Below are 23,078 nucleotides of genomic sequence, written 5' to 3'. Positions count from 1 at the left end.
AGGATGACTGCTCCCAGGGGCGGGAGGGGTGGGTAGGCTGGGCCATGCCTTAAAGTATAGAGCTTTACTTACATGATCCCCTGAATGCCAAATATGCCCCACTTTCCAGACGGGGGGGGGGGTGGTGTGAGGCTGGCAGGGAGGGGACATTGTGTTCAAGGTCACACCTTGAGAGACGCGGCTGTGATTCTGCCAGAGCTTTGGCTCACTGCAAAGCGCATGCCCCTTTCTTGATGACCAATGTTCAGCGATCACGGTCAGACACAAATCGGCTCTACATGGGGGAACCAAGACTTCTTGGGTCTTCCTCAAGGTCTACAGAAGGGTCAGTGGCGAGTTGGGACCACACGCGGGCCTCCCTTCTTAAGTGGGAAACTCTGGTTAATTATCTATTTATAACATCCAAGACAGATCCTGCCAAGGGTGCGGAGTCCCTTCCGAATCACAGACTCCAGGCCTGGAGGAGAAGGGAGCCCACGCCTCCCAGAGAGTTTCCAGAAAGAGTTTTATGTGTCTGATGAGGTCACAAAGCCCCCCCACCGAAGGCTCCTCCCCCAGGCCAGGGCTGACACCCCCCACCGCAGGGCCATGGCCAAGCCCTGGGGAAGCTCCACCCTCTGGGACCACTGAGCTCTGACACCTGCCAAGCCTAAAGGGCCAGGGCCAGTGGGCTGGGGGGCACAGGGCAGGCCAAGCGCCCAGGTCCCTGACTCTGTGCCTGGGGTGAGCCACCTTCTCTGTAGCCATCATGAACCGGCTTTGGAACATCAGGCACATGGAGCCGTTCCATGGACCCTCAAAATGGGTCCCCACTCTAGGCGAGCTGCAGAAGACCCTCCAGAAGGGCGAGTACCTGCCCCTCCGCCCGCTGCCCATGTTCGAGAGTAACTTTGTCCAGGTCCCCAGCTCCCTGCATCCTGGGGGCGGGGAGGGGCAGGAGGGGGTTGAGACCCCTCTGGGCTGGGGGGTTTGAACCCAGGCAAGCACGAAGCAGCGGTGGGGACAAGGAGGCTCAGGTGTTAGGGGGCTTGGGCTGGAGGTGCCGGAGGAGCACTGGAGAAAGGAGTGGTCCCAGCCCCTCTCCCTGGCCCTCCCAGGTGACCAATCGAGGGGCCCCCGTGTACGTGCACCACAGAACCAACCGTGTGACCATGGGTGTGGCTGCCTCCCAGCCTGGCCTGCTGCTGCCAGACATCCTGCTGATCGCTCAGCCCCCGGAGGGCAGGGAGGGCAGGGAGTGCTCCAGCCTCGTCCTGACCAGGTGCCTGCCCTCCCCCCACCTCCTCCCAACCCCGTCCCTCTTCCTGCTCCAGCATCTGTCTCCCGCCTCCCCCAGGATGCTCCCGCTGCACCTGCTCCGCCTCTACGTGCATGATCTGTCCTCCTGGCGCCTGAAGTTGCGCCTGGTCACAGGCCGCTACTACTACCTGGAGCTGGCTGCGGCCGGGGACGAGGCCGGCTTCCTGTTTGACCGCTGGCTCCGTCTCATCCATCTGCTCCAGGAGCCCGCCACAACCTGGGTCCCCAGGACCCTGCACGCGCCCGCCACGGACCTGGCCGGCGCTGCACCTCCTGCCTCCACTTGGCGCCTCCAGGTGGGCAGCGCCCCCCACAGACCCCGGGAGCAGCTAGGGTTTTGGATTTCAGAGCCAGGGCCAACGGCTGAAATCCAGAATCCCAGGAAATGAGCTGGGGGCCAAGACTCCGGGGTCTGAGGGAGGAGGGGGCCGGGGCCTGGATTCCAGGGTTGGCAGGAAAGGAGGGCAGGACCCCTGGGTCCTGGCATGGGGACGGGCTGGGGTCCTGGAGTCCCGAGCTGGGTAGGTGATGGAGATGCGGAAGCCAGGAGGAGGCACCCGTCCTGACTGACCCCTTCCCCCGCGACTGTCCACAGGACCAGCCCCAGTCCAGGCGTTCCGGTGAGCAGCCTCAGTGTCCTCAGGCCCTACCCCACTTCGCAGCCTCTCCCGCCCAGGTGTGGCCGCACCTGCCGTCACTGGAGCTCTTCCGCCCTCCCCCGCCCGAGCCCCATGTCCTCCCCTCCAGGGACCTTGACTGCAAGTCCTCCCTCCTCTGCAGTCATGATTGTGGAGCCCAGCTTTCCTTACAAGACGCTGACACGTCACAAACAGAGGAAGGCCAGGGTGAGTGGGCTGGACGGGCCCGGCTGGCGAGGGGCCGCGGCTGCGGGTGCTGCACCCCCTGACGCCCGCCGTGCCTCCTCCCACCGCCAGGCCCTCAAGCGCAAATTCAAGTCCCAGGCCGTGGGCGACTCCGTGCCTCTCATCTGGTCGCAGCTGGAGCACGCTGACCCTAGAAAGAAATCTGCAGACAAGAAGTAGGCTCGGGGTCTTGCCGCCCACGGGAGGCAGAGGGTGAGGGCTGGTGTGGAGGCCACCCGAGTCACACCACACTGGCCCCTGCAGGTCCCAAAGAAACCTCCATCCTGACGCATCTCAGACCCAAGTCCAGGTTACCGGTGAGCACACCTCCCCCTCCCTGTACGGACCCTCAACGTCTGGCATGTCCCCCAAAGCTGACTGCCTTCTTCTCACCCAGGGAAGCCCAGCATCACCATCCGCACCATCTTCAGCATCGTTTCCAACACCGTCAACCGCACACAGTCCCCTTCCAAGGCAGCTATTTCCGGGGGGCCCCACTCCTGGGTCTGAGGGAGGAGGGGCTGGGGTCTGGACTCCGGGTTCTGAGGGAGGAGGGGCTGGGGGCCTGGACCCCTGGGTCTGAGGGAGGAGGGGGCTGGGAGCCTCTCCTGGTCCTCACCATTCTTCCCCTCTTCTCTGTCCACCTACAGGGTTCCTCGTCTGATTCAGACACAGCCACAGTCCTGGGAGGTTTAATTGAGACTCCCATCCGCTGTGCCTCCGCAGACACACCTGATACTTCTTTGCTGGAACCCTATGATCCCTTCGACACGTACCTGTGGCAGGACATTGAGAACCTGATGGACCCCGATACCAGCACCTTGTCCTCGCCCTCCTTACCCCCAGCCACTTACCCTCCCCCCTTCTCCCTCCCAGCCGCTTACTCCTTCTTCCGCAGGCGCAAGGAAAAGGCCCAGCCTCGGGGACCTGAGCAGAGGCAGCGGCCTCCAGCTTCTCAGAAGACTGCAAACGCCCGAGTCGCCTCTTGGAAGGTTCCATTCCTCTTTGACCAGTCCAAGAGGGTCTCAGCAGTGCATACCCCATCCCAGAAGATCTCGACTGTACCTGGCCGGTCCCGGAGGGCCCCAGTGGTGCCCGCTGTTACCGAGAAGACCCCAACAGTACACGACCCACCTCGGAAAGCCCCAGCTGTATCCGCTACTTCCCGGAAGTCCGCAGCCAGTCCCGGCCCATCCCGGAAGGCCCCAGCTGTATCCGCTACATCCCAGAAGGCCCCAGCCAGTCCCGGCCCATCCCGGAAGGCCCCACCTCTACTTGCTCTTCCTCCAAAGTCTGTATCGGCCTCTGTCCCAAGAAGGAAATCTTTGTTCCCACCTACCCCATCCCAGAAGGATCTGACCTCACCTACTCAATACCAGATGGCACCTGACACTGCCAATTTGGGCACGCTGCCCATGGGAAGTCTTAGAGGGCAAGTGCTTGAGAGAAGCAAGTTTGAAGGGACGGCAAAACCACTGATGTTTGTGGGCACCCAGGAGATGGACGTGATAGAGACGAGGACCCAGAAAACATCCCAGGAGCTGCCTTTTAGGACGACCAAGAAGGAGTCAGAGGAGGTCATGATCACTAAAGCCCTGGATGTCACCCTGGATGGCTTGAAGGGCAGGGGCAAGTTGAAGGACAAGGTCCACAGAAAGAAGGAGGAGATATCCGTGGACAAGCCTGGCTTAACATCCCAGACCGTGGGGCAGCAGCAGAAGTGGCTCAAGACCCAGGAACTCTTCATCCAGGGACCCCCGGAGGAGCAAAGGAGGCCATTCTCGGTGGAGGAGCTCACCCTTGCCAAGATGATGATCATGGCCAAGTCCAAGGAACCTCCCCCGATGCCAGCAACCGTCAGTCTGCCCTCCTGGCTCTTGACCCGCCAGGTGCCTGACATGTCAACAGCCAGCCCCAGTCAGGTACCCTTGCGGCAGAGGACACCAGAGGTGATTGGAGAGCCATTCCTGTTTGGCACCTGGGTGAAGGAGACAATGCGTCCATGGGCTGAAGAGAGCATGTATCGCTGGGTGGAGGCACAGACCCATGTCCCAAAAGAGGCTTCCAAAGTGCCTGACCTCCCCAGGCATGAGGCCAGCAGCCTGATAACGGACGATGTCTCCCCAAATCCCATCCCTCTGCCTGCATCAAGGTGGGAGGTGGTACCCCCATCACCCATCTCACTGACCCCCATCTCAAAGATGGAGGCCAGTGTCTTCCAGAAGCCAAAGAGACCATCTCATGAGCTCGAGGGGAGGTCAGACCAGCTCGAGGGGAGGTCAGACCAGATGGAGGAGAGGTCAGACCAGATGGAGGGGATGCCAGACCAGCTCGAGGGAAGGTCAGACCAGCTCGAGGAAAGGTCAGACCAGCTTGAGGGGATGCCAGACCAGCTGGAGGGGATGTCAGACCAGTTCGAGAGGATTCCGGACCAGCTCGAGAGGATGTCAGACCAGCTGGAGGGGATGTCAGACCAGGTCGAGGGGATGCCAGACCACAGCCCTCTGGCCATGACGGAGTTGTCCTCTGATGTTATCTTACCAATGCTCTTAGAAGATGAGAATATGATGGACATGGCCCCTGAGGTGGAGAACATAGAGGAACTGGATGTCTACAGTCCTTCAGCCAGGTATTTGGGGTGACAGCTAACATGTTCTGTCAACTCCATTAGCTGAAAGATAAAAAGAGGATCATTTCCTTTTTTCATTTTTCTTCATGGACTCAGTGTATAGTGAGTGCTGACTTATGCTAGACATTGTTCTAAGCACTAGGCATATAGCATTGAGCAATTTGGGGAGGATATGCTCCTGTTATCTTGTGTGTAGAGCCCAGGGTTGCTGTTCGACACCCTACAGTGCACAGGATGGTCCACCACAGCAGAGAATGATCCAGACAAAATATCAATAGTGCTGAAGTTAGGAGGCTTGACAATTAAAAACTAAGGTTTTAAACTAGAAGTGAAGGTAGGCAGCCTCTTGTATTGGACTGGTTGGTCCAGGAGGGGCCTCAGTGAGTTGATGTCATTTGTGTAAAGGCTTGAAGGAGGGGAAGAAGGAAGCCATGCACACATCTGGTGAAAGCATGTTCCCTGCAGAAGAAACAGGCCCGCAAAGGTCCTGAGGCATGAGTGTGTGTGACATGTTGGACCAAGAGTGAGTTCCAACGGACCCCAAGAGTAGGAAATGAAGTCAGAAAAGGTCATGGAAGTACTGGCGATCACGTGGGAACGTGCAGGCCACTTTAAGGACTTTGGGTTTGATGCTGAGTGAGCTGGGGGATTTGGGGCAGAATGGCTGGAACTGATGTATATTTGAAAAGGCTCTCTCTGGCCGAAGCATGGACAAGGGAAGGGGACAGGATGGAAGCTGGGAGAATAGGGAGGAGGCAGTTGCAATGGCCCAGGCATGAGACAAGAAGGGGGAGGTGCTGGAAGTGGGAGAAAGGGGCAGATGCTTTTATTGTTGAGCCAGCAGGCTGTCTCATGGTGGACATGTCCGTGCGGCCTCAAGGGCAACTGTAGGGCTTGGGGTCTGGGACCCTGGGGGGAAGCCATGGCCGTCAGCAGCAGTTGGAGAGGCCGTGAGTGGAGAAGGCAGCAGGGAGAGGATCAGGAATTAATTGTTACACGGTGGGAACAAGACCCAATGGGGCAGGGCTACGGAAGCACAGAAAGCAGGTGACCCTGCTGCCGCCCTTGGAAACATGGGGTGAGGGAAAGGAGCCAGGTGCAAAAGGCCCCATCATGTGTGATTCCATTTGTAGGAAACTTGCACGTCAGGCAAATCCAAGCAGCATGGTGGGTGCCAGGAGCCAGGAGGGGTGGGAGGAATGGGGAGGGACTACTTATTGGGAAGAGGGCTCTCCCTTTGGGGTGATGAAATGTTCTGGAGCTAAGTGGAGGCGCTGGTTGCACAGTGTTTTGAAAGTGATTAGTGCTGCTGAATTGTACACTTTCAAATGGTTGCAAGGGTAAATTTTACGTGATGTGTATTTTCTCACTATATACCTACCCACCTGCCCCAGTACACGTATCTTCCTAGGAAGGTACATATATATGCAAAGAGGGGATGCAGACAGGAGGAGCAGATCAGCTTTTTCCAAGTAGTTTGCTGGAAGTGGAGGAGGGACATGGGGAGAGGTAGCTGGTGTAGGAAGTGGGTGCTGGAGTGCTTCTGAAGGGGAGAGAGAGAGATGAGTGCATTTGCATGTTGATGTGAAGGATCCACAGCTGGGCTTGCTAGCAACTAGGCAAGAGAGAGAGAAGCTTGGGAGGGACACCGGGGACAGGACGACACTGGTGGGGACCCTTATTCCAGCTCACGCTTCGTTTAGCGCGGGTTTACTGAGCCCTCACTATACTCTGCCTGTGGTCTGCAGAGCCCCCTCTGGCTGTGTGTCTCTGCAGCATACCGAGTTCCCAGAGCCTTCAATAGCGGGATTCGGGAGAGTCCATCTCAACCGACAAAATGTCCAAAGGAGCCCGGCGTGGCCAGGTAGCCGGAGACCCTGCAGACCCGCCTTAGTCCTGGTACTGGAGTCCGGCAGCTCAGACCCCACCCTTGCTGTCCCCTCCTCTTCACCACAGGCCCGCAGGGTGCTGTGCACCTGTACCGTAAAAAGCATGGCGCTGAAAAGGCCGGGCAGGGGGATGCTCCCTCCCCGGTAGAGACCAGAGCTATGTATACGTTTATATATTGGGGGTGGGGGGTGGGGTGGGGCGGGGCAGGGGGAGCCCGCGGAGTGGCCCAGATTCTCAGAGATTAAAAGTCTGGGTCCGAGACTCGGCAAAAAAACGTCTGGGTGCCAGTGTGTGTGAGGGGCGGGGTGGGAGTGGGGGGCAAAGGCGGCGGGAGGCGGCGGGAGTTGGGCGGGGGTCCACGCAGACAGACCTCGTCCGGCGGCCCAGGACGCCCCCCTGCAGCGCAGCGGCTCCCATTGGCTGGGGTTCCAGGGGCCCCAGCCAATCGTGCCAGAGGTCGTGTTTTTCCTGGGCTGGGACCCCCGACACTCAGAAGCGAGGGGCACCGCTGGATGCTGACTCAGTGACACGTTGACATCAGTCTGGTGAGGGCAGGGCGGGCGGGATCAGGGGCTGGGCTTCGGGGTGGGGTCCAGGAGCTGGGTGCGGGGCTGAGCGAGGGGCGCCCCGCAGGAGCTGCCGCCTTCCTAGATGTTGGATATTGAGTCCCAGAAGTCCCCCAAGGGAAGATGGCCAACACCACCCTTCGACCCGCGCTTCCCTAACCAGAACCAGACCCGCAACTGCTACCAGAACTTCCTGGGTGAGACCTTGAGGGCCAAGTTAGGGGGAGGGAGTGAGACAGAGAAGGCGGGAAGGGGCCCGTCCCACTTGAGGACAGGGAGAGGGTCCCGGACAGGCCTTGGTGGCGGAGACGGTTGGGGTGTTAGAGGAAAGGGCCACGGTTGGAAGGGGCGGGGCCTTCTGGAGGTGCCTGGGCCGAGGGGCGGGGCGAGGGTGCGATAGGCGGAGCCTGGCTGGGAGTGGGCGGAACCTGCTCTAGAGGGGCCGTAACCAAGTCCTGTAGCGTCAGGGCGAGATAGGCGGGGCCTACCCGGCGGGGGCGGGGCCTAGTGTTTGGGGGCGGGGCCTGGTCTGGAGGGGGTGGGCCGACCATGGTGAGGCGGGGCCTGACTGAGCGTGGGCGGGGCCTGCTCTGGAGGGGTGGGGACAGAGCCCTGGAGGGGCGGGGCCCGGCCTAGAGGGACCCGGCCGGAGGCGACCCCACCGCGCGCCCCGCCGCACCCTGCAGACTACCACCGCTGCGTCAGGAAAATGAACCAGCGCGGGAAAGGCACGCAGCCCTGCGAGTATTACTTCCGCGTGTTCCGCTCGCTGTGCCCCAGGAGCTGGGTGAGCAGGCCGAGGGGACGCCGGCAGCCGGCCGGACCGGGCGAGGGTTGAGGGTCGCGCGGAGCTGAACAGGGCCCTCTGCCTCCTCTCCCGCCCGCCTCTCCCCAGGTACAGCGCTGGACCGAGCAGATCCAGGAAGGGACCTTCGCGGGTAAAATCTGACGGCCTTGAGTGCGGACCCCCGAAGGATCACCTCACTGTCGCCCCTCCTCAACCCCCACCGTCCTCGAGTCTCCCGGAGATTCTAGAAGCCACAAATAAAGCTGTTGTTGATGATGTTTCTTATCTGGCGTGGGGGCCGGAAGAGTCCTTGGTCTGTGCCCTGCAGTTAACACTCCTGGTTCTGAGGCGAGAGAGGGCAGGGGAGGATTCCGGCTCCATCGGGGCTGACGTGGGGGGCGGACCGGCAGGTGTCTAGGCCAGGAGCAACCAAGCCCCGCCCGCCCTTGCTCCACTGATCTCCGCAGGCAGCCACCACCTCTGCATGACAACTCGTGCCCACCAGAGTGCTCCTGACTCTCCATCCCCACACTTACGCCGCCCTCCGTCTCCTTCCTTGGGGTCCTCTCTCTTGCCTAAACACCTGCTCTACCTCCTCTGGGACTTCCATTCCCAAGTTCTGAGGGTTGGGGTCAGCGCTGCCTCCGGACCCTTTCCCAGCTCTGCACCTTTCTCCGTCTCTCCCGGGCCCCCGTTTGACTCCGTTTCCCACCCTGTTTTCCTCCCACAAGCCCCCCACCAACAGTCTGCACACTTTGCCCTGGGAGCACTGTTTCCGCCAGAGCAGTCTCCCCCTTCCTTCCCCCAAACAGGGCGGCCGCCTCTCCACTTCTCCTGGATGCTCCAAGCTCCTGTCTGAGGAATGTGCTCCTGCCACATCTGAGCACTGGGTCTGCCCTAAGCCAGGCTCGCCAACATTCATTCTGCTTCCAAATGCCCACTGAAATGTCATCTCCCCAGCCACCTGTACCCCCACTCCCCAAGGCTGAGGCATGATCCTTAGCACAGCACAAAACCCTGGAGTTCTAGCCTGGACTGAGTCCAGGGCAGGACTGGATTCCCCTGTTTCTCTCTGCAGCTGTAAGCCTCCTGCGACAGCCTGGACCCAGACTCCGCCTGAAGTCATCTCAAGATGCCTGTTTAATCTGGGGTTCAAAGGTGGCTGTTACTATTCTGAACGTGTCAGGTGACGCTCAACAAGCCTCTTGACCTGTGTGCACCTCAGCTCCCCCGGACACGGAGATGGTACAGAGTCCCATTACCAGACGTGGGATGATGGGAGGGGCTGAGCGGGCACAGGGGAGGGCTGGCTCCACCTAGCTCCTCCCACCACCCTGGATGATTGCCACCGCCCCACCCCCACCCGGCACACCTTCACACGCTTGGCGCTGCCCTCATCATACCACCCAGGGCGCACCCCAGACATCTCATCTCCCGCAATGGCTTCACCCAGGTACCTTGCCCCCAGCCTCCCTCTCTCCAACCACAGCCTGAGATGTGGGGGGAGGGGGCAGGTGAGTGTGCAGGGCATGCTGGGTGCATCGCCTCTGTGGCGGGGAAGCTGGCAGTGCCACACAGGCAAGGCAGCTCTCTGAGTCACCAAATGGGGCTGCCGGCTGTCTGACACTCAGTGAGGTCACCCAGGTAGTGTCTGAGCACGGAGCCTGCCACCTGTGCAGCCCCAGCCAGCCTCTGGACCTCCACAAGCCACCCCTACCCGGAGTGCACTTTCTAGTCCTTGCCTGGCAGGCACTCCCAACCTTCCATTTTTCGTCCCCACCATCAGCCCTCCACCACTTTTTTTTTAAGTGTATTTATTTGGGGGTGGGGGAGGGAAGAGAGAACGAACAAGCAGGGGAGGGGCAAAGAGAGAGAGATCGAACAAGCAGGGGAGGGCAGAGAGAATCTGAAGCAGCTTCCAGCTGTCAGCGCAGAGCTGGACGCAGGGCTCAAACTCATGAACTGTGAGATCATGACCTGAGCCAAAACTGAGTCAGATGCTCAACCTACTGGGCCACCCAAGTGGCCCAATCCCTTAACCACTTCTGGAGTATTCGTAACACTCCTAGCCACCACCGCTACAGGTGTCCAAGCCAGAGGCAGGGTCTGGCCCCCCTCTCTGTGGCTGTCTGGGTCAACAGCACTGCACACGCCCAGGGTCCGAACTCTGAGCAGCTCCTCTGGAGCCCCAGTGCCAGCCAAGGATGTGCAGCTGCTTCCTGGACTCCCCCCCCCCGCCCGCCCGTCTTCCCAACTTGCATCCCTGCTTTCCTCCCCACCTCCCAGCCATTCCCCGTCCACTCCCCTCTCTTCTCCCAGCTCCATCTCTTCCTTCTCAGGCCACTTCTTCCCCTGCCTCTGAGCCCCTCAGCCAGTCCCTTCCTCCCCATCTGCAGATAGGCTGAGGCGCTTCCAGGCACTTCCCCATCAGAATCACAAAGCCACTGGGCTGCCTTTCACCCTTTGCTCTGTGAACCCAAACCCTCAAGGAACCCGCCGTCCATCTCCTCCCCCCCACCTCATGGAAGCCACTGTGGCCCAGCTCACTGTCCCTCGGTCCCCAGTAGGCCCAGCTCCAGTCTCCCATCTCTGGAGTTGGCCTCTTTTCTCATCCTGAAGATCCCACAGCCTGATGAACTCTGAGAAATGAGCAAGTCCCAGCCGCACAGCTTACCAGCTGTGTGGCCCCCAGTCCTGAGCCCTCTGCACCATGGCCCGCTCGTCCACAGTATGCTGATGAGCACACCTGCACCTCTTCGTAGGGAGGATGGTGCTGAGTCACAGGCTAGTGTTCTCAGGGGGTGCGTGTGGGTCTCTGCCTGAATCGGCATGGCGGTTCAATTCTGGTGCTGGACACCACATCGCACAGTGGGAGTGACTGGACCCAAGCCGCCCTCCAGGATGGCCAACCCATCAGCAGGGTCCTGGGGCTCCTGGAAACATCTGGTCAGAGCCGTGTGCACGTAAAAGGGTCAGGAGAGAAGGGGGTCCAGGATTGGGGTACCCAGCCTGAATGGCACGCTCGGCTCTGCTGCTGGCCCAACTACCAGAGGCGAAGAAGGCAGAGCACGGACCTCGAGCACGTGCGCGGTGATTACCTGCTGTTCCTTTCAGTTCCTTCTTCCCTTCACCTCCCGGCCATCTTCCCTATGTCCTTGCTCAGGCTGCGTGATGGGGGTCGAGGCCCTCCCTTGACCTGCCGACTCTCAGGCTTCCCTCCCCAGCCTGCGCTGTCCTGTCGACTCGGGGGTCGGGGCAGAACCTGGCAGCAAGGCGGATGCTGCCCACATCCCTGCCCCCCGCAGGCTGTTTGTAAAGGGGGTGGGTGGGGGCACCTGGGGGCTCAGTCGGTTAAGCGTCCGACTTCGGCTCAGGCCATTATTCGTGGGTTTGAGCCCCACGTCGGGCTCTGTGCTGACAGCCAGCTCAGAGCCTGGAGCCTGCTTCGGATTGTGTGTCTCCCTCTCTCTCTGACCCTCTGCTGTTCATGCTGTCTCTTCTCAGAAATAAATAAAACATTTAAAAAAAAGTTTAAAGAAAAAGGGGGGGTGGTCCCGGGAGCGCTGGACATGCAAGCCCCACGCGACTCCTTCCCCATGACCTGCTGCCCCAGCCTAGTGCTTCTCAGTGGAGGTGGTGCTGAGGGACACATCTGGCGGGGTCTGGAGACATTTCTGTCACAACCGAGGGGTTGCTACTGGCATTTGGTGGGTGGAGGCTGGCGGGCAGCTCCTCATCGTGCACCCCAGATCCAGCCAGCTGCAGGCGGCAGCAGAGCCCTCGTGAGCGTCTGCCCACCTGGGTTCCAGACGCTTCAGAGACATGGACCAAGGCCCCAGGCCCCCTCCGCTGAAGAGCGTGCACACGCATGGTCAGTTAATACATTTAAAATAGAATCTCTGGAAGTCCTCGGAGCCTCCCCCCACCCCCGCCCCGTGTCCCTCCGTCCAGCCATCCTGGAGAAGGTTCCGGCTCTGTTGCGCTGTTGGTCTAGAAGCCACTAGACACCTGCACTCCAGTCCGTGTAGAGGCCACGGCTGCATCCCTCCCTCTGCACCCACCTCTCCCTCCTTTCAAACAGGCTCAGTAGGAGTCGCAGGTCAGACAGATGCTGTGAATGAAAGGGATTTGAGACAAACACATTTGGCTCTGCCCCACCCCACCTCCACCCCCAGCGGCCCCTCCCTGCCCCTCACACCCTCCCCTCTGGTGTGAGGCCTCAGTTCTAGAACAGCCCGGACTGCAGGGAGGCAGGATGCACTCACAGGTGGGTAGCTGTCCCCATCTCTCTCAGGCACAGTGGGGGGGGGAGGTGACCGCGAGGAGATGATGGTGGTGTCCCTATGCCCCCGGATCCGGAGCATCATGGCCCTGGGCCCACGGATCCAGGCCTACCAAGAAGACACGTATGAGGGTACGGGGGTGGCTGGGCCCCATGTGACCATGGGCAAGTCACCCTGCTCGCTGGGCCTGTTACCTCATCTGAAAGAGCGGGGGAGTCCGCGCACTCTTCACCAGCACCACTGGCCGGGGGTGTGATGCTCGGCTCTGTCCTCCACCGCCCTCAGCGCCGTCCTACTGACCCTTGGCCCTCCAAAGCTCCACAAACATCCCCTCGACACATAAATCAAAATGAAAAGCTACAAAGGGCACTGCTTATAACAAGGTTTTAATAAAATAAAAAGTTCAAGTGCTTTCAATCCCCCAACATACCCCGTTCTGGTGTGGGGGAGGGGAGGGACCCCCACACCCCAGTAGCACCAGGGACAGCACCATGAGAAAGATGAGGTCGCATCCGGCCTCCCTGAGACCCACGGGTGGTGAGGACGCGTCCCAGACATCCCCCCACCTTGCCCCCCCACCTTGCTCCCCCACCTCAGACAGTCTCCGAGCTGAGCGCAAACCCACTCCCGTCCGCAAGGCAGTCTCTAGGGAGGGCCGCCCCCAGGTCAGTTCTGACGCCTCCTGAGGCCTGGGCTTCTGGGGAGACACCACGGGGCGGCCCCCACCCCTTATGGCTTTGCTCCCTGGGCAGGAGGTGGGTAGGGAAGAGAAGGGCTCCTGTAGTCCTGAGGCTGGAGTTGGGGGTGGGGGTGTGGGGCAGCAGCGGCCAGGGTACCCAACCCGGGTGGGGCGGCTCAGGGGTCAGCAATCACAAAGGGCCAGGGGTCAGATCCCTGGGTGTCTCCAAAACGACCCAGGCCCTCCCCCTCACCGGGTCAGAGCTGTGCTGGGGTTGAAGGCCAGCTCCCTCCCAGACGTCCAAGAGCTCCTTCTAGAGGTCAGTGCGTCCCCGAGAACAAGAGGCCAGGGGCGGGGGGACTAGGCAGGATCCCCTCCTCTCCTGGCCCAGGGCCTCCCTGGCTGGCCCATCATGGCCCGTCACCGTTGACATCCAGGTCAATGGAGCCATGGCTGACCACCAGTCGCAGGCGCTTGGGTGGGGAGAAGGGGGCAAAGGCAAGGGCCTGCTTGGGGATGGGGGTGGGGCCTGGGGTCCCGGCAGGGGTGGGGGCAGCAGGCGGGGGCTGGGCCACCCGACTCAGGTCCACACGCACCACGTAAGGCAGCCCATAACGCCGGGCCCAGTGCCAGTCCTGCTGGGGGGCCCAGTGGGCGCGAGGGGGCGGGCTCAGGGCCACCAGGGCCTCCGCTCGCAGGCAGCATCGGGGGCCACAGCCTCCCCACTGGTGCAAGGAGACGCGGGCAGCACGGAGAACAGGGGGTGCCGGGGCCCGCCGGGGCTGGGGGCGTCGGCGCCGCCGGGGGCGCATCCGGAGCTGGGGCTGAGGCAGCCACTGGAGCCAGAGGGGCGGGGCGTCGGGGCGGACTCCGCAGGGCAGGGGGCGCAGGGGCTGGCAGGCAGCTGTGGGGGGGGGGGCGGGGAGAGAGAGGGGTGGGTGTGAGCAGGGCGTCCGGCACAGGGGCCGAGGGAGGGATACGGCAGGCAGGATGGGGTCCCCGGCCCGAGCTCACCACAGAGCGGGTCCCGGAGCAGTGGGGACAGGTGGGCGCAGGCCCTGGGGCCCAGCCGGCCTCCACCCTCCAGGCCCTGCTGCAGCCTCCGCTTGGTCTCCCGGAGCTCGTACTTGTCCAGCAGCCGCGGGGGCGCGGGGTCCCTGGGCCGCAGTCGGAAGGCCCCTTCACCCCTCCTGCGGGCGGGCGGGAGGGGGCGGAAGTGGGTCCCGAGCAGGCCCTGAGGAAGCTCTTCGGGGGCACCTAATGGCGCTCCCGCGGGCCTCTCCACGTCGGTGCCCTCCCCACCACACTCCTCCTAGGGTCCCTCCGCACCTCCCCCCTCACCTCTCACAGGTATAGCATTCACAGTGCTCATTCTTTTCACCAAAGAAGCCTTCACCGTAGAAGCAGGTCACCTCATCCCCCGGCTCAATGTCCCGCAGCACCTTCACGCAGGCTGCATTCCCATCTGCGGGCACAAACTGGGGGCTGGGCTGCTCAGTGGCCGATCCCGGGGGCTGCCCGGCCCCACGCCACCCGGCACAAGTGTGCTCCCAGGACGAGCAGGGCCCAGGAGCTCCCAGGAGCCCACCCTTCCAGGGCCTGTCCTCCCAACACGCTCCCCGACTTCCGGCCGTGTGCTGGCCTCGCCCTCCCCGCAGGATGATGATCTAACCTGACGCTGGCGGTGCTGGCGGAGAGCACTGCCTGCTCCCTCCTGCACCCTTCCTCCACCCCTCCCACAGGCCCCCACCCGCTCCCCACGCCCTAGCAGCCTGCACCTTGGCAGTGACGTCCCAGCTCTGCCTGTCTCGGCCGTCTCCCCGTCCGGGTGCCTGTGCACCCTGCGGCCCTAGTCTGGGTTTGCGGCCCCCTGGGGCCACTCCTGCCTGCGCCTGTTCTTGCCTCCGTGTTCCCCCTCTGGGAGGAGGGGACTCCCGTCCCTACCTCCACTCCAGCCTGACACACACCTGGGGTGGCTCTCGCCACCTGCCCACCCCCTCCCAGGCCAGCTGGCCGGAGCCTCCGTGCACGGGGCCTTGCGTCCCTGCCCTCTGTGGCCCCCAGACTCCTGGAGCCAACATCTCACTCATACCAGGTCATATGGCAGCCTCTGCTCCCTGCCTGTCCTGCCGCGCCTCCGTTCCTGAGCCACCAGGGCCATCTACAAACCAAACCTCTAGGGGCCCCTGAGTGGCTCAGTCGGTTAAGCGTCCAACTTTGGCTCAGGTCATGATCTCATGGTTTGTCAGTTCGAGCCCCGCACTGGGCTCTGTGCTGACAGCTCAGATCCTGGAGCTGCTTCCCATTCTGTGTCTCTCTCTGTCCCTCACCCATTCATGCTCTGTCTGTCTCTCAAAAATAAATAAAATGTTTAAAAAAATTGGGGTGCCTGGGTGGCTCAGTCGGTTAAGTGTCTGACTTCAGCTCAGGTCCTGATCTCACAGTTTGTGGGTTCGAGCCCCACGTCTGGCTCTGTGCTGACAGCTCAGAGCCTGGAGCCCCTTTCAGATTCTGTGTCTCCCTCTCTCTCTGACCCTCCCCTGTTCGTGCTCTCTCTCTCTCTCTCAGAAATAAATAAAACATTAAAAATTAAAAATAAATTAAAAATGAAACAAAAATAAAAAATAAATAAATGAAATAAAAACCAAACCCCATCATTCACCCGGTGGGAACATCCAGGGGGCACATCTGAGCTCCTTTGTGGCACACGAGGCCAGAGTCACCATGGCTGCCAGGCTTCCTGGCCCTCCGCTGAGACGCGCTGGTTTGAGAAGGCCGCAAATGCCCTAACATGACTCAGTTTCCCTTCAACGCCTCACACAGTCCTACTCCTCTTTCAGCGCCTGGCTCCGAACTTCCGTGCGGCCTCCCGGTTCTGCACCGCTAGGGAAAAGGCCGGAGCCTGGGCCCTGAGGTGGCTGGCACCCTCCTCACCGCAGAGAGAGAGAGAGAGACTCTCCCAAAAAGCCTTGCCCTGTTTTCTTCCTACGCAGCACATTTTCCAAATCCATGTAATGGGTCTAAAGAACCACAGAGCACAAGAACCATGGGGTGCACTTCACGCCGAGCCCTCACCGCCACCCCTGGAGACAGCCTCCCCGGCTCCGGCTGAGGAGAGTCACCCAGGCTGCAGGGGCCACGACTCAACCCAGCTCTAACTCCAGAGCCCCGGTCCCACCTTGGGGCTCCAGCAGACAGAAGCCTGAGGCCCACACTCGGCAGGATGCGCACCCAAGGCCTGAGTGGGACTCCTCTGTTCCAGGTACTCTGTGCTCCACCTCAGAGAACACGCAGCGGCTCCCCCTGCAAAGCTGCTTCTCTACCTTGCTCCCTTGGCCCAGGAGCCCTGCCTCCTGGAGCCCCGCCTCCTGGAGCCCCGTCGTCCTCTGGGGCTCGCTCTGGCCTCGCCCCAGCCTCCCGCTGCTCAGCTGCCCTGCGTCCCACTGTGGTGGGTGCACAGCTGTGGCCAGTGGGCTCCGGGTGCAGGGGCGCCTTCTGTCTCCCTGTCACCACACTCTCCTGAGTGGGAAGAAGGCTGCCAGCAGGTGGCCACCCGAGTTCCAGGGAGGCCCTAACCAGGGCCCCTTCCCCCCTGATCCCGGACCACTGCAGGTGCACACTCGCTTCCAGCCAGGGGCAGGAGGCCGCTCGGAGGTGGGGAGACCCCAGGCAGGTTCTGGGTAGTCGCTGACCCAAACGCCCCTCCCCAGCCCACTCCTCAGCGGGGGTTCCCCAAGTCTCACCTTGCAGTTGGGTTTGCAGTCTGGAGCATTGAAGGGAGGGCGAGGGAGAGAAGAAGAGACTCAGGTGAGTGGAGAGGTGAGCAGGCGCCGCCAGCGCCCCTCCCTGCCCCGGCCCCGGCCCCACCGTGGTTTATGAAGGCGGCGGGGCCCAGCCACAGCTGTGCACTGCGCTTGCGCGTGGAGTACATGATGCTGAAGTCGTTCTCGCCGGCCCTCAGCAGCCCCTCGTCAGCCTCCCGCAGCTCCGCAATGCAGCCCACCAGCAGTTCTAGCTTCTCGTTCTTCTTCCTGCCAAGAGGCCAGGCCAGGCCGCCGTCTGAGCAGTGCCTCCCCGACCACCAGCTCGGCCAGCGGGCGCCTCTAGGGGCCAGACGTACCAGGCTTCCTGCGGGCCACCGCCGGCCACCTGGCCCTCAAGTCCCCTCCCCCACACACGCCTGCATGGGCGGTGGCCTGGCTCCCAGCCTTCGGACGGGATGCCTCCCAGACCCTGGTGGACCCAGGCACCACTCCTGCTCCCCTCTTGCCCTCAGCTCCTCCTCCGGCCCCGACTCCCCTTGGGCCCCACATGATGGTCCTTCCGCCTGGACCCCCATGAACTCGCCACAGCTGCTACCTCCCACCCCCACGCTTCACCAGACCCCCAGCAGTTCTGGGCTTAGGCCTGGTTCCCATGAACACTCAAAATTCCCTGGTGGGTCCCGAAACACCAACTCTGGTCACCACCTGCGCGTACCACCCGCCTTCTCTCTACACTGGGAACACTGGGCAGGGTCCGTCTTGCTCACTGGCCTGTCCCTTACCCAGCGGTGCTGGCTACACAGCAGGGGCCCCATCGGCACGAGGGCTGCCATGGTCCTGGGCACAGGTCAGTACTTTCCTAGCAGCCCCCCAAGCCTGGGGTCACATGGGGATTCTTATCTCCCACCAGCGCTGCTGTGAGGGAAGAGCGTCTTTGGGACTTGGCCTGGCCTGCTTCGTGTCAGCAGGAAACTGCCCCTTCCCACCCCCGAACAGACATCTTCCTGGCCTCAGTGCCAGAGGTGTCTCCCCTGGTCTCCAGGGGTCTCCCCTCCCAGCAGCCTCCGGAGCCCACGTCTGTGAGTTCGGCCCTCTTACCAAGCTCTGGTAGACACAATCTTGGCTCCATTTGTCTCCATAGAATAGCGTGTACAGGGCAGGATGGTAAAGCCGCTTTCAGGCAGGAAGGCTCGGAGGTAGCGATAGATCTGGGGGAGGTGAGGGGGTGGGCGGGGTGAGGAGGTGGGGCAGCCTGGTCCTCGGCCCTCTCTCGCCTGGGCTCTAGTCCTGCTCTGCCACTGACTCGCTGTGTGCTCTTGGGGAACTCACTTCCCCTCTCGGGGCCTCAGTTTCCTCATCTGTCAAATGAAGAGGTTGGACTCCATCGCAGAGGGCCCCCCAACTCTCCTAGGATTCTCTGAGCCTCGTCTCAGATGGTCCCAACGGCGGGGAAGTTAGGGAGTCTCGGGTGGGGGGGGCGGCTCTGCAGAGGGACTGGGGCTCCAGAGGTCTGCCTGCCACGGTGAAGGACCCAGGACAGGCTGAGGTGCCAGGGAGGACGTGTGGGCCGAGGGTGGGGGAAGGGAAGGGTGCCCTCACGTGGGTCTTGAGGGCAGCCTCCTGCCGCGGGCCCCGGCTCTGGAAGTAGTGGGCCATCCAGCCTCCCAGCGTCAGGGCCCGGTACGCTGCCTCCAGGTCCCGCTGCTTCAGGAAGGCCTCCAGCGCTGAGCGCAGGTGGTGCTGTCGCCGCAAGGGGGGCACGGGGCTGGGGGAGAGGGCATGCCTGGGTCCCAGGGCCTTGGCCTAATCCATTGGGCCTTCCCGGGCCCCACCCCCACCCCCACTCGGGGCTGCAGGGGCCGTGGAGGAAGGGAACGGGTCCCGGATCCCTGGGTCCACCCTGTCCCGGCCGCCTCACCTGACGTTCATCTTATGGGTGCGGAAGCCGAGGTAGGGGTCCAGGACAAGGCTGGTGGCAAGGTCGTCATTCTCACACAGCTCTCTGGCTGTCACTCTGTCAGGTCCCATGGTGCCCCACGGACCATGCTGCCTCTGGCCAAGAGTGGAGGGCACAATGCAGGGGCAGGGGCGGCGCCCCAGGAGGGCCGCTTGGGAGCTGTGCAGAATTTGGCAAGCGTTTTGGTCTCCAGTCTCATCTACGAATCAGGGAGGAAAGCAGAGCTGACTTCACAGGGCTTTCGGCGCAGACGGAATGCAACAAGTACTTCTGACAGTGGAGAAGGCCCCAAAGAAATATCCGTCACCGTCAGCCAGCACCAGGCTCTGGAGCACACCCACACGCAGATCCCCTCATGCCCCCATACACCACACACACGCGCACGCACACACACGCACGCACACGCACGCACGTCCCTACTGGCTCAGGGAAGGCTGATTAATTGGCCCAGTCAGGAATAACCCTAAAGGCTTAGCCCCGCGGAGACAGGGAGTCAGGGGGAACCCATCTCCACCTCCAGCCTTCACCAAGGAAAAATCCACGACTTCCTACCCCACTGGGACAGACTGTTCCTCCACCCACCCTCATTCCTCCTGGCCTCAGCCTCCATCTCCCTCCCACTCCCCAATTCCGCACCCCCCACCCCAGCAGCCCTTGGGAATCATCAGGAAACTCTCGGTGAAGCCCCAGGCAGCCTGGAGTGGGGGTGAGGGAAGGGAGAGGGGAGGAAGGATCCCAGCACCTGCTCCCTCTCCAAGGATTCTGGGGGAGGGGGGGCTCCGAGGACAAAGCAGGGAAGGGGGGAGAGGAAAGGAATGATACAGGGAGGCAAACAGGTCCATAAAAAGAGGAGAAAGAAGGGAATTAGCAAAAGGAAACAAAACAAGACCCCTAACCCAGGCTGCGGAGGGCCTGTTGGGCACCCATACCACAGTGTTTCAGGGAGAGTCCATGGGCGACCGCAAGGAAGGGGGAGCTGAAGGGAGATCGGGAGCTAGAGCTGCGGGGAAGGTGGTCTAGAAGACAGGAAGGCTGGGGATACAGAAAGAAGAGGTGCTGAGAGAGGGCGCTGGGACAGGGCGGAAGCTGCAGGGAGGCATGTGGGTAAAGACAAAATGCGCGGAGGGGTGCTGGGGCAGAGGCGCCGGGGGTGCCTGCTGGAGACACGGAGCGGGGGGAAGGCCTGGGGGCCCAGGGTTGACCCCAGGAAAGCCAGAGTGTAGACCTAGGGTTGAGGGCAGGTCCCGAGAAGGTGCAGGGGGGCAGAGAGGTCCAGAACGGGGCTTGGAGAAGCAGAGAAGGGGCAGGTAGGCTTCCAGGGAGCAGCGAGCCTGGATCCAGGGAAGGATCTGGGTAAGCAGTGAAGGGTCCAGAAGCAGGGGCTGAGGTCCGCGGCGGCGGTACTGGGACAGGGGCCTCGGCGCGCAGTGAGGTCCAGGGAGGGGAGTCCGGAGCCCGCGGGCGACCCCACGGGTCGGGTTAGGCCCGGGAGTGCAGGGAGGGGCCTGGGTGAGCAAGCACAGGGAAGGGGCTGGGCGCTGAGAGCAGCCGGGGGCCCGCCGAAGGGCCAGGAGACGTGGGCGCCTGGACATGAGGAGGGGCCGGGCAGGGCGGGGGACGGTCGGGGCTGGGGGCGACCGGGAGCCAAGGCGGCGCGGGGTGGGGGCCGAGAGGGGACTCAGAGGTCGGGCCCCGCGCCACCCCTCACCCGCTTCTCCTCCTCCTCCTCCTCCTCCTCAGGCACCCGCACCGCCGCCGCCGCCACCTCCCACTGCCTGCTCCGGCTCTCGTCAGACAGGGTCGCCGCGCCTCCCGTCTGCCCCGACGGGTCCTCCCCGCCGCGACCAGTGGGAACTCCCATTGGCCGAAACCACCGCCACTCCTCAGTGGCTGTGGTGCTCGCGCCGCTCCCATTGGCCGAGTCCAACTCGGCCCCTCCCCGCCTGCCCCCCCGTCGGCGCCCCCGCGAAACCCTGCTCCGCCCGCGCCTCTGCCAAGCGCCGCCAACAGCAGCTAATGGCTCCCGTAGCTGTCCTTCCACCGCTGCCATGGAGACCGGCCCCGCCCACGGCCCGGAGTCAGCGCCCCCATTGGCCGAAAGCGTGGTGGCTCCCGGCAAAACTCGGCTTTAGGTCAGGTTATTCAGGTCCAAGTGGTAGGGGGCGGGCTCTGCCGTTCCACGGCCCGCTTGTGATTGGCTAGCCTTGGAATGGCTCGTCCTTCCATAGGCGAAGGCCCCCGCCCATCACCGAAGAGTCGAGCCTGGCCTGTTCTTTCTCCCGCGAACCCTTCGGGAACAGCGGGAAGAAAGCTGGGGCGGGCGCGAGGGCTCCTCTGTGGACCCCGCCCGGCCTGCGGTTGCCGAGGCAACGCAACTTTATTGACAGCCCTGACGGGCTACAAAGGGCGCCTGTCTGTCTCTCCCGGCCGGACGACCTTCTTGCCCTAAGACCCCGGCTAGTTTTGGGAGAGCTCTGTGGGGGTGAACGGGTCGGAAAGGAGGAGCCTGAGAAGTCGGGGCTTTGGAAAAGTCTCCCAAGAGGTAACCCCTCCCCCAGTTGGGATCACCCCCGTCCCCCGGCTCCAATCCTGCAGGCATACATAATTAGCAATTTATCGTAATTACGCCCAAGTTCGGCACTTGGAGCAGGCGGGCTTTGTGTTTTGCTCACTGCTGTGTATCTTGTGCGCCTAGAACAATGCCTGGCACGGAGCAGGTGCGTCCTTAGTAGGTACTGAATGAACGAATGCGGGCGTGACCCGCCGGTGAGGACGAAGCTGACGGTTTCCGCGTCACTCTGTGATGTGGGGGAAGTGGCCTGCCCTCTCTGAACCTCAGGTTCACGTTTATAAAACACGGATCACACCGGTCCCTCCCTGAGCGGTTCTAATTAACACCCTCCTAGGTGTCTTCCATCCGTGCTCGCAGCCTCCCCCAACACAGGGACACCCCCACCTAAGGATGGCCCAAGCTCCAGAGGACACACAGCCAGCAAGCAGAAGGGGCTCAAAACCCATCTCTCCGGAAAAGTCCGATCAGTATGTCTGAATCTTAATTTTTTTTTAATGTTTTATTTATTTCTAGGAGAGAGAGAGAGACAGCGTGAGCAGGGGAGGGTCAGAGAGAGAGGGAGTCACAGACTGAAACAGGCTCCAGGCTCTGAGCTGGCAGTCAGCACAGAGCCCGACGCGGGGCTCGAACCCACGAACCGCGAGATCATGACCTAAGCGAAAGTCGGACGCTTAACCGACTAAGCCACCCAGGCGCCCCAGTATGTCTGAATCGTAAAGCACAGCTCTTCTTTTCGCGGGTGTACACCCCAGAGAAACACCGGCACGTGTGAACGAAAAGATAGGCTCCCAGCAGTAGCGTTTGTAGTGGGGAAAAACTGGACACGGCGTAAATGTCCCTCCCCTGAAGAATGGATACCTGGGTCTGGTGTATTCCTCCAGGGGAGCGCCATACTGCCGGGAAAGGGAATGAACACGCACTCTGCAGCTCAGCCTGACAACCCCAAAGCATGTTGCCAGTTGCAGAAGTCTGTAGAGTCGATCGCAGGAAGTTTTAAAACCCATAAAACACTGGCGGTGTGTGGATACGTGTTTTAAACGTATAAAAACGTGCACAGGCATGAGAGAAGAAGGGGAAAGCCCTCCTTGTGACCCCTGCAGGTGGGGTGGATGAATGCAAGCAGGAAAGCTAGGCGGACACTAATAGTTGTACCTTTTTTTTTTTTTTTTTTTTTGCAAGCCCAGAGGTGAAACCATGAGTTCACTCTATCACTATCTGTTCTTTTTCTATGTGTCAAAAATATTTCATAATACAAATAAAAATTTTGACCCACCAATTCCATTCCAGGGTTTTACTCTAAGGAAATAACTGACAAGCGTTAAGATATTTATATACAAAGATGTCTGCTCGGTGTTGTTTAAAATACAGAAAGCTTGGGGGGACTGCGTGGCTCAGTCGGTTGGGTGACCGACTTCAGCTCAGGTCACCATCTTGTGATGTGTGAGTTCAGGCCCGCATCGGGCTCTGTGCTGACAGCTCAGAGCCTGGAGCCTGCTTCGGATTCTGTGTCTCCTTCTCTCTCTGCCTCTCCCCTGCTCGTGCTCTGTCTCTCTCTCTCAAAATTAAATAAACATTAAAAAATGTTTTTAAATAAAATACAGAAAGCTAGGAAAAGCTTTGATGTCCAGCAAGAGAAGATTGGTTGGACCACTTACAGCATGTCCACCAGCAGAATAAAAACAATCCCGGGGCGCCTGGGTGGCTCAGTCGGTTAAGTGTCGGACTTCGGCTCAGGTCAAGATCTCACGGTTGGTGGGTTGGAGCCCTGCGTCGGGCTCTGTGCTGACAG

At 61.4% G+C, this 23,078-nt stretch overlaps 3 protein-coding genes and 1 long non-coding RNA gene across 9 annotated transcripts; 2 read left to right on the top strand and 2 right to left on the bottom strand.

Moving 5' to 3' along the window:
- The first annotated feature begins 592 nt into the window (after positions 1 to 592).
- On the top strand, positions 593 to 6,842 carry FAM71E2 (family with sequence similarity 71 member E2). 2 transcript variants are annotated; one of them, XR_005530481.1, is made up of 11 exons: positions 593 to 898; positions 1,098 to 1,261; positions 1,337 to 1,595; positions 1,895 to 1,919; positions 2,080 to 2,144; positions 2,235 to 2,338; positions 2,427 to 2,479; positions 2,560 to 2,636; positions 2,813 to 4,791; positions 6,568 to 6,655; positions 6,748 to 6,842. XR_005530481.1 is itself a non-coding variant. In XM_039244072.1 (10 exons), the coding sequence occupies exons 1-10, from the start codon at positions 749 to 751 to the stop codon at positions 6,593 to 6,595; spliced, it is 2,904 nt and encodes a 967-aa protein (XP_039100003.1). In that variant the 5' UTR covers positions 593 to 748; the 3' UTR covers positions 6,596 to 6,842. The 2 variants fall into 2 exon arrangements, 1 of the variants encoding a protein (XP_039100003.1); XM_039244072.1 differs by having other exon boundaries at positions 6,568 to 6,842.
- Positions 6,843 to 7,071: 229 nt separating this feature from the next.
- On the top strand, positions 7,072 to 8,319 carry LOC120239753 (cytochrome c oxidase subunit 6B2). 4 transcript variants are annotated; one of them, XM_039244228.1, is made up of 4 exons: positions 7,072 to 7,221; positions 7,315 to 7,444; positions 7,934 to 8,034; positions 8,143 to 8,319. In XM_039244228.1, exons 2-4 carry the CDS (start codon positions 7,333 to 7,335, stop codon positions 8,194 to 8,196), a joined length of 267 nt encoding a protein of 88 aa, XP_039100159.1. In that variant the 5' UTR covers positions 7,072 to 7,221; positions 7,315 to 7,332; the 3' UTR covers positions 8,197 to 8,319. The 4 variants fall into 4 exon arrangements, with proteins under 4 accessions (XP_039100159.1, XP_039100160.1, XP_039100161.1 ...); XM_039244229.1 differs by having other exon boundaries at positions 7,073 to 7,221; positions 7,333 to 7,444; XM_039244230.1 differs by having other exon boundaries at positions 7,073 to 7,226; positions 7,333 to 7,444.
- Positions 8,320 to 11,972: 3,653 nt separating this feature from the next.
- On the bottom strand, positions 11,973 to 12,863 carry LOC120239763. The gene is made up of 3 exons (XR_005530500.1): positions 12,512 to 12,863; positions 12,300 to 12,425; positions 11,973 to 12,145 (listed from the first exon to the last, which is right to left on the bottom strand). It is a non-coding gene; the product is annotated as an uncharacterized LOC120239763 (long non-coding RNA).
- A 46-nt stretch (positions 12,864 to 12,909) lies between these two features.
- Positions 12,910 to 20,463, bottom strand: KMT5C (lysine methyltransferase 5C). 2 transcript variants are annotated; one of them, XM_039244042.1, is made up of 9 exons: positions 20,426 to 20,463; positions 18,679 to 18,916; positions 18,360 to 18,525; positions 17,859 to 17,968; positions 16,864 to 17,027; positions 16,740 to 16,759; positions 14,338 to 14,474; positions 14,011 to 14,186; positions 12,910 to 13,900 (listed from the first exon to the last, which is right to left on the bottom strand). In XM_039244042.1, exons 2-9 carry the CDS (start codon positions 18,786 to 18,788, stop codon positions 13,407 to 13,409), a joined length of 1,377 nt encoding a protein of 458 aa, XP_039099973.1. In that variant the 5' UTR covers positions 18,789 to 18,916; positions 20,426 to 20,463; the 3' UTR covers positions 12,910 to 13,406. The 2 variants fall into 2 exon arrangements, with proteins under 2 accessions (XP_039099973.1, XP_039099974.1); XM_039244043.1 differs by lacking the exon at positions 20,426 to 20,463 and adding an exon at positions 19,943 to 20,138.
- Between the last annotated feature and the right edge of the window lie 2,615 nt (positions 20,464 to 23,078).

This window comes from Hyaena hyaena, unplaced genomic scaffold (genome assembly GCF_003009895.1).
Source record: "Hyaena hyaena isolate Hyena2069 unplaced genomic scaffold, ASM300989v1 scaffold_235, whole genome shotgun sequence".
NCBI lineage: Eukaryota > Metazoa > Chordata > Mammalia > Carnivora > Hyaenidae > Hyaena > Hyaena hyaena.
The sequence above is the reverse complement of the archived record's forward strand: the minus strand, read 5'-3'. Positions and strand labels throughout refer to the sequence as shown.

Bases quoted from the DNA above. Each gene is read 5' to 3' on its own strand.
- FAM71E2 (XM_039244072.1), top strand. From the start codon at position 749: ATGAACCGGCTTTGGAACATCAGGCACATGGAGCCGTTCCATGGACCC. The intron at 2,637-2,812 runs GCAGCTATTTCC...GTCCACCTACAG, and splicing joins GCACACAGTCCCCTTCCAAG to GGTTCCTCGTCTGATTCAGA. The intron at 4,792-6,567 runs GTATTTGGGGTG...GTGTCTCTGCAG, and splicing joins GTCTACAGTCCTTCAGCCAG to CATACCGAGTTCCCAGAGCC.
- LOC120239753 (XM_039244228.1), top strand. From the start codon at position 7,333: ATGTTGGATATTGAGTCCCAGAAGTCCCCCAAGGGAAGATGGCCAACA. The intron at 7,445-7,933 runs GTGAGACCTTGA...CGCACCCTGCAG, and splicing joins CTGCTACCAGAACTTCCTGG to ACTACCACCGCTGCGTCAGG. The intron at 8,035-8,142 runs GTGAGCAGGCCG...GCCTCTCCCCAG, and splicing joins CGCTGTGCCCCAGGAGCTGG to GTACAGCGCTGGACCGAGCA.
- KMT5C (XM_039244042.1), bottom strand. From the start codon at position 18,788: ATGGGACCTGACAGAGTGACAGCCAGAGAGCTGTGTGAGAATGACGAC. The intron at 17,969-18,359 runs GTGAGGGCACCC...CACCTCCCCCAG, and splicing joins AGGCTGCCCTCAAGACCCAC to ATCTATCGCTACCTCCGAGC. The intron at 14,475-16,739 runs GTGAGACTTGGG...CCCAGCCCCCAG, and splicing joins ACTGCAAACCCAACTGCAAG to TTTGTGCCCGCAGATGGGAA.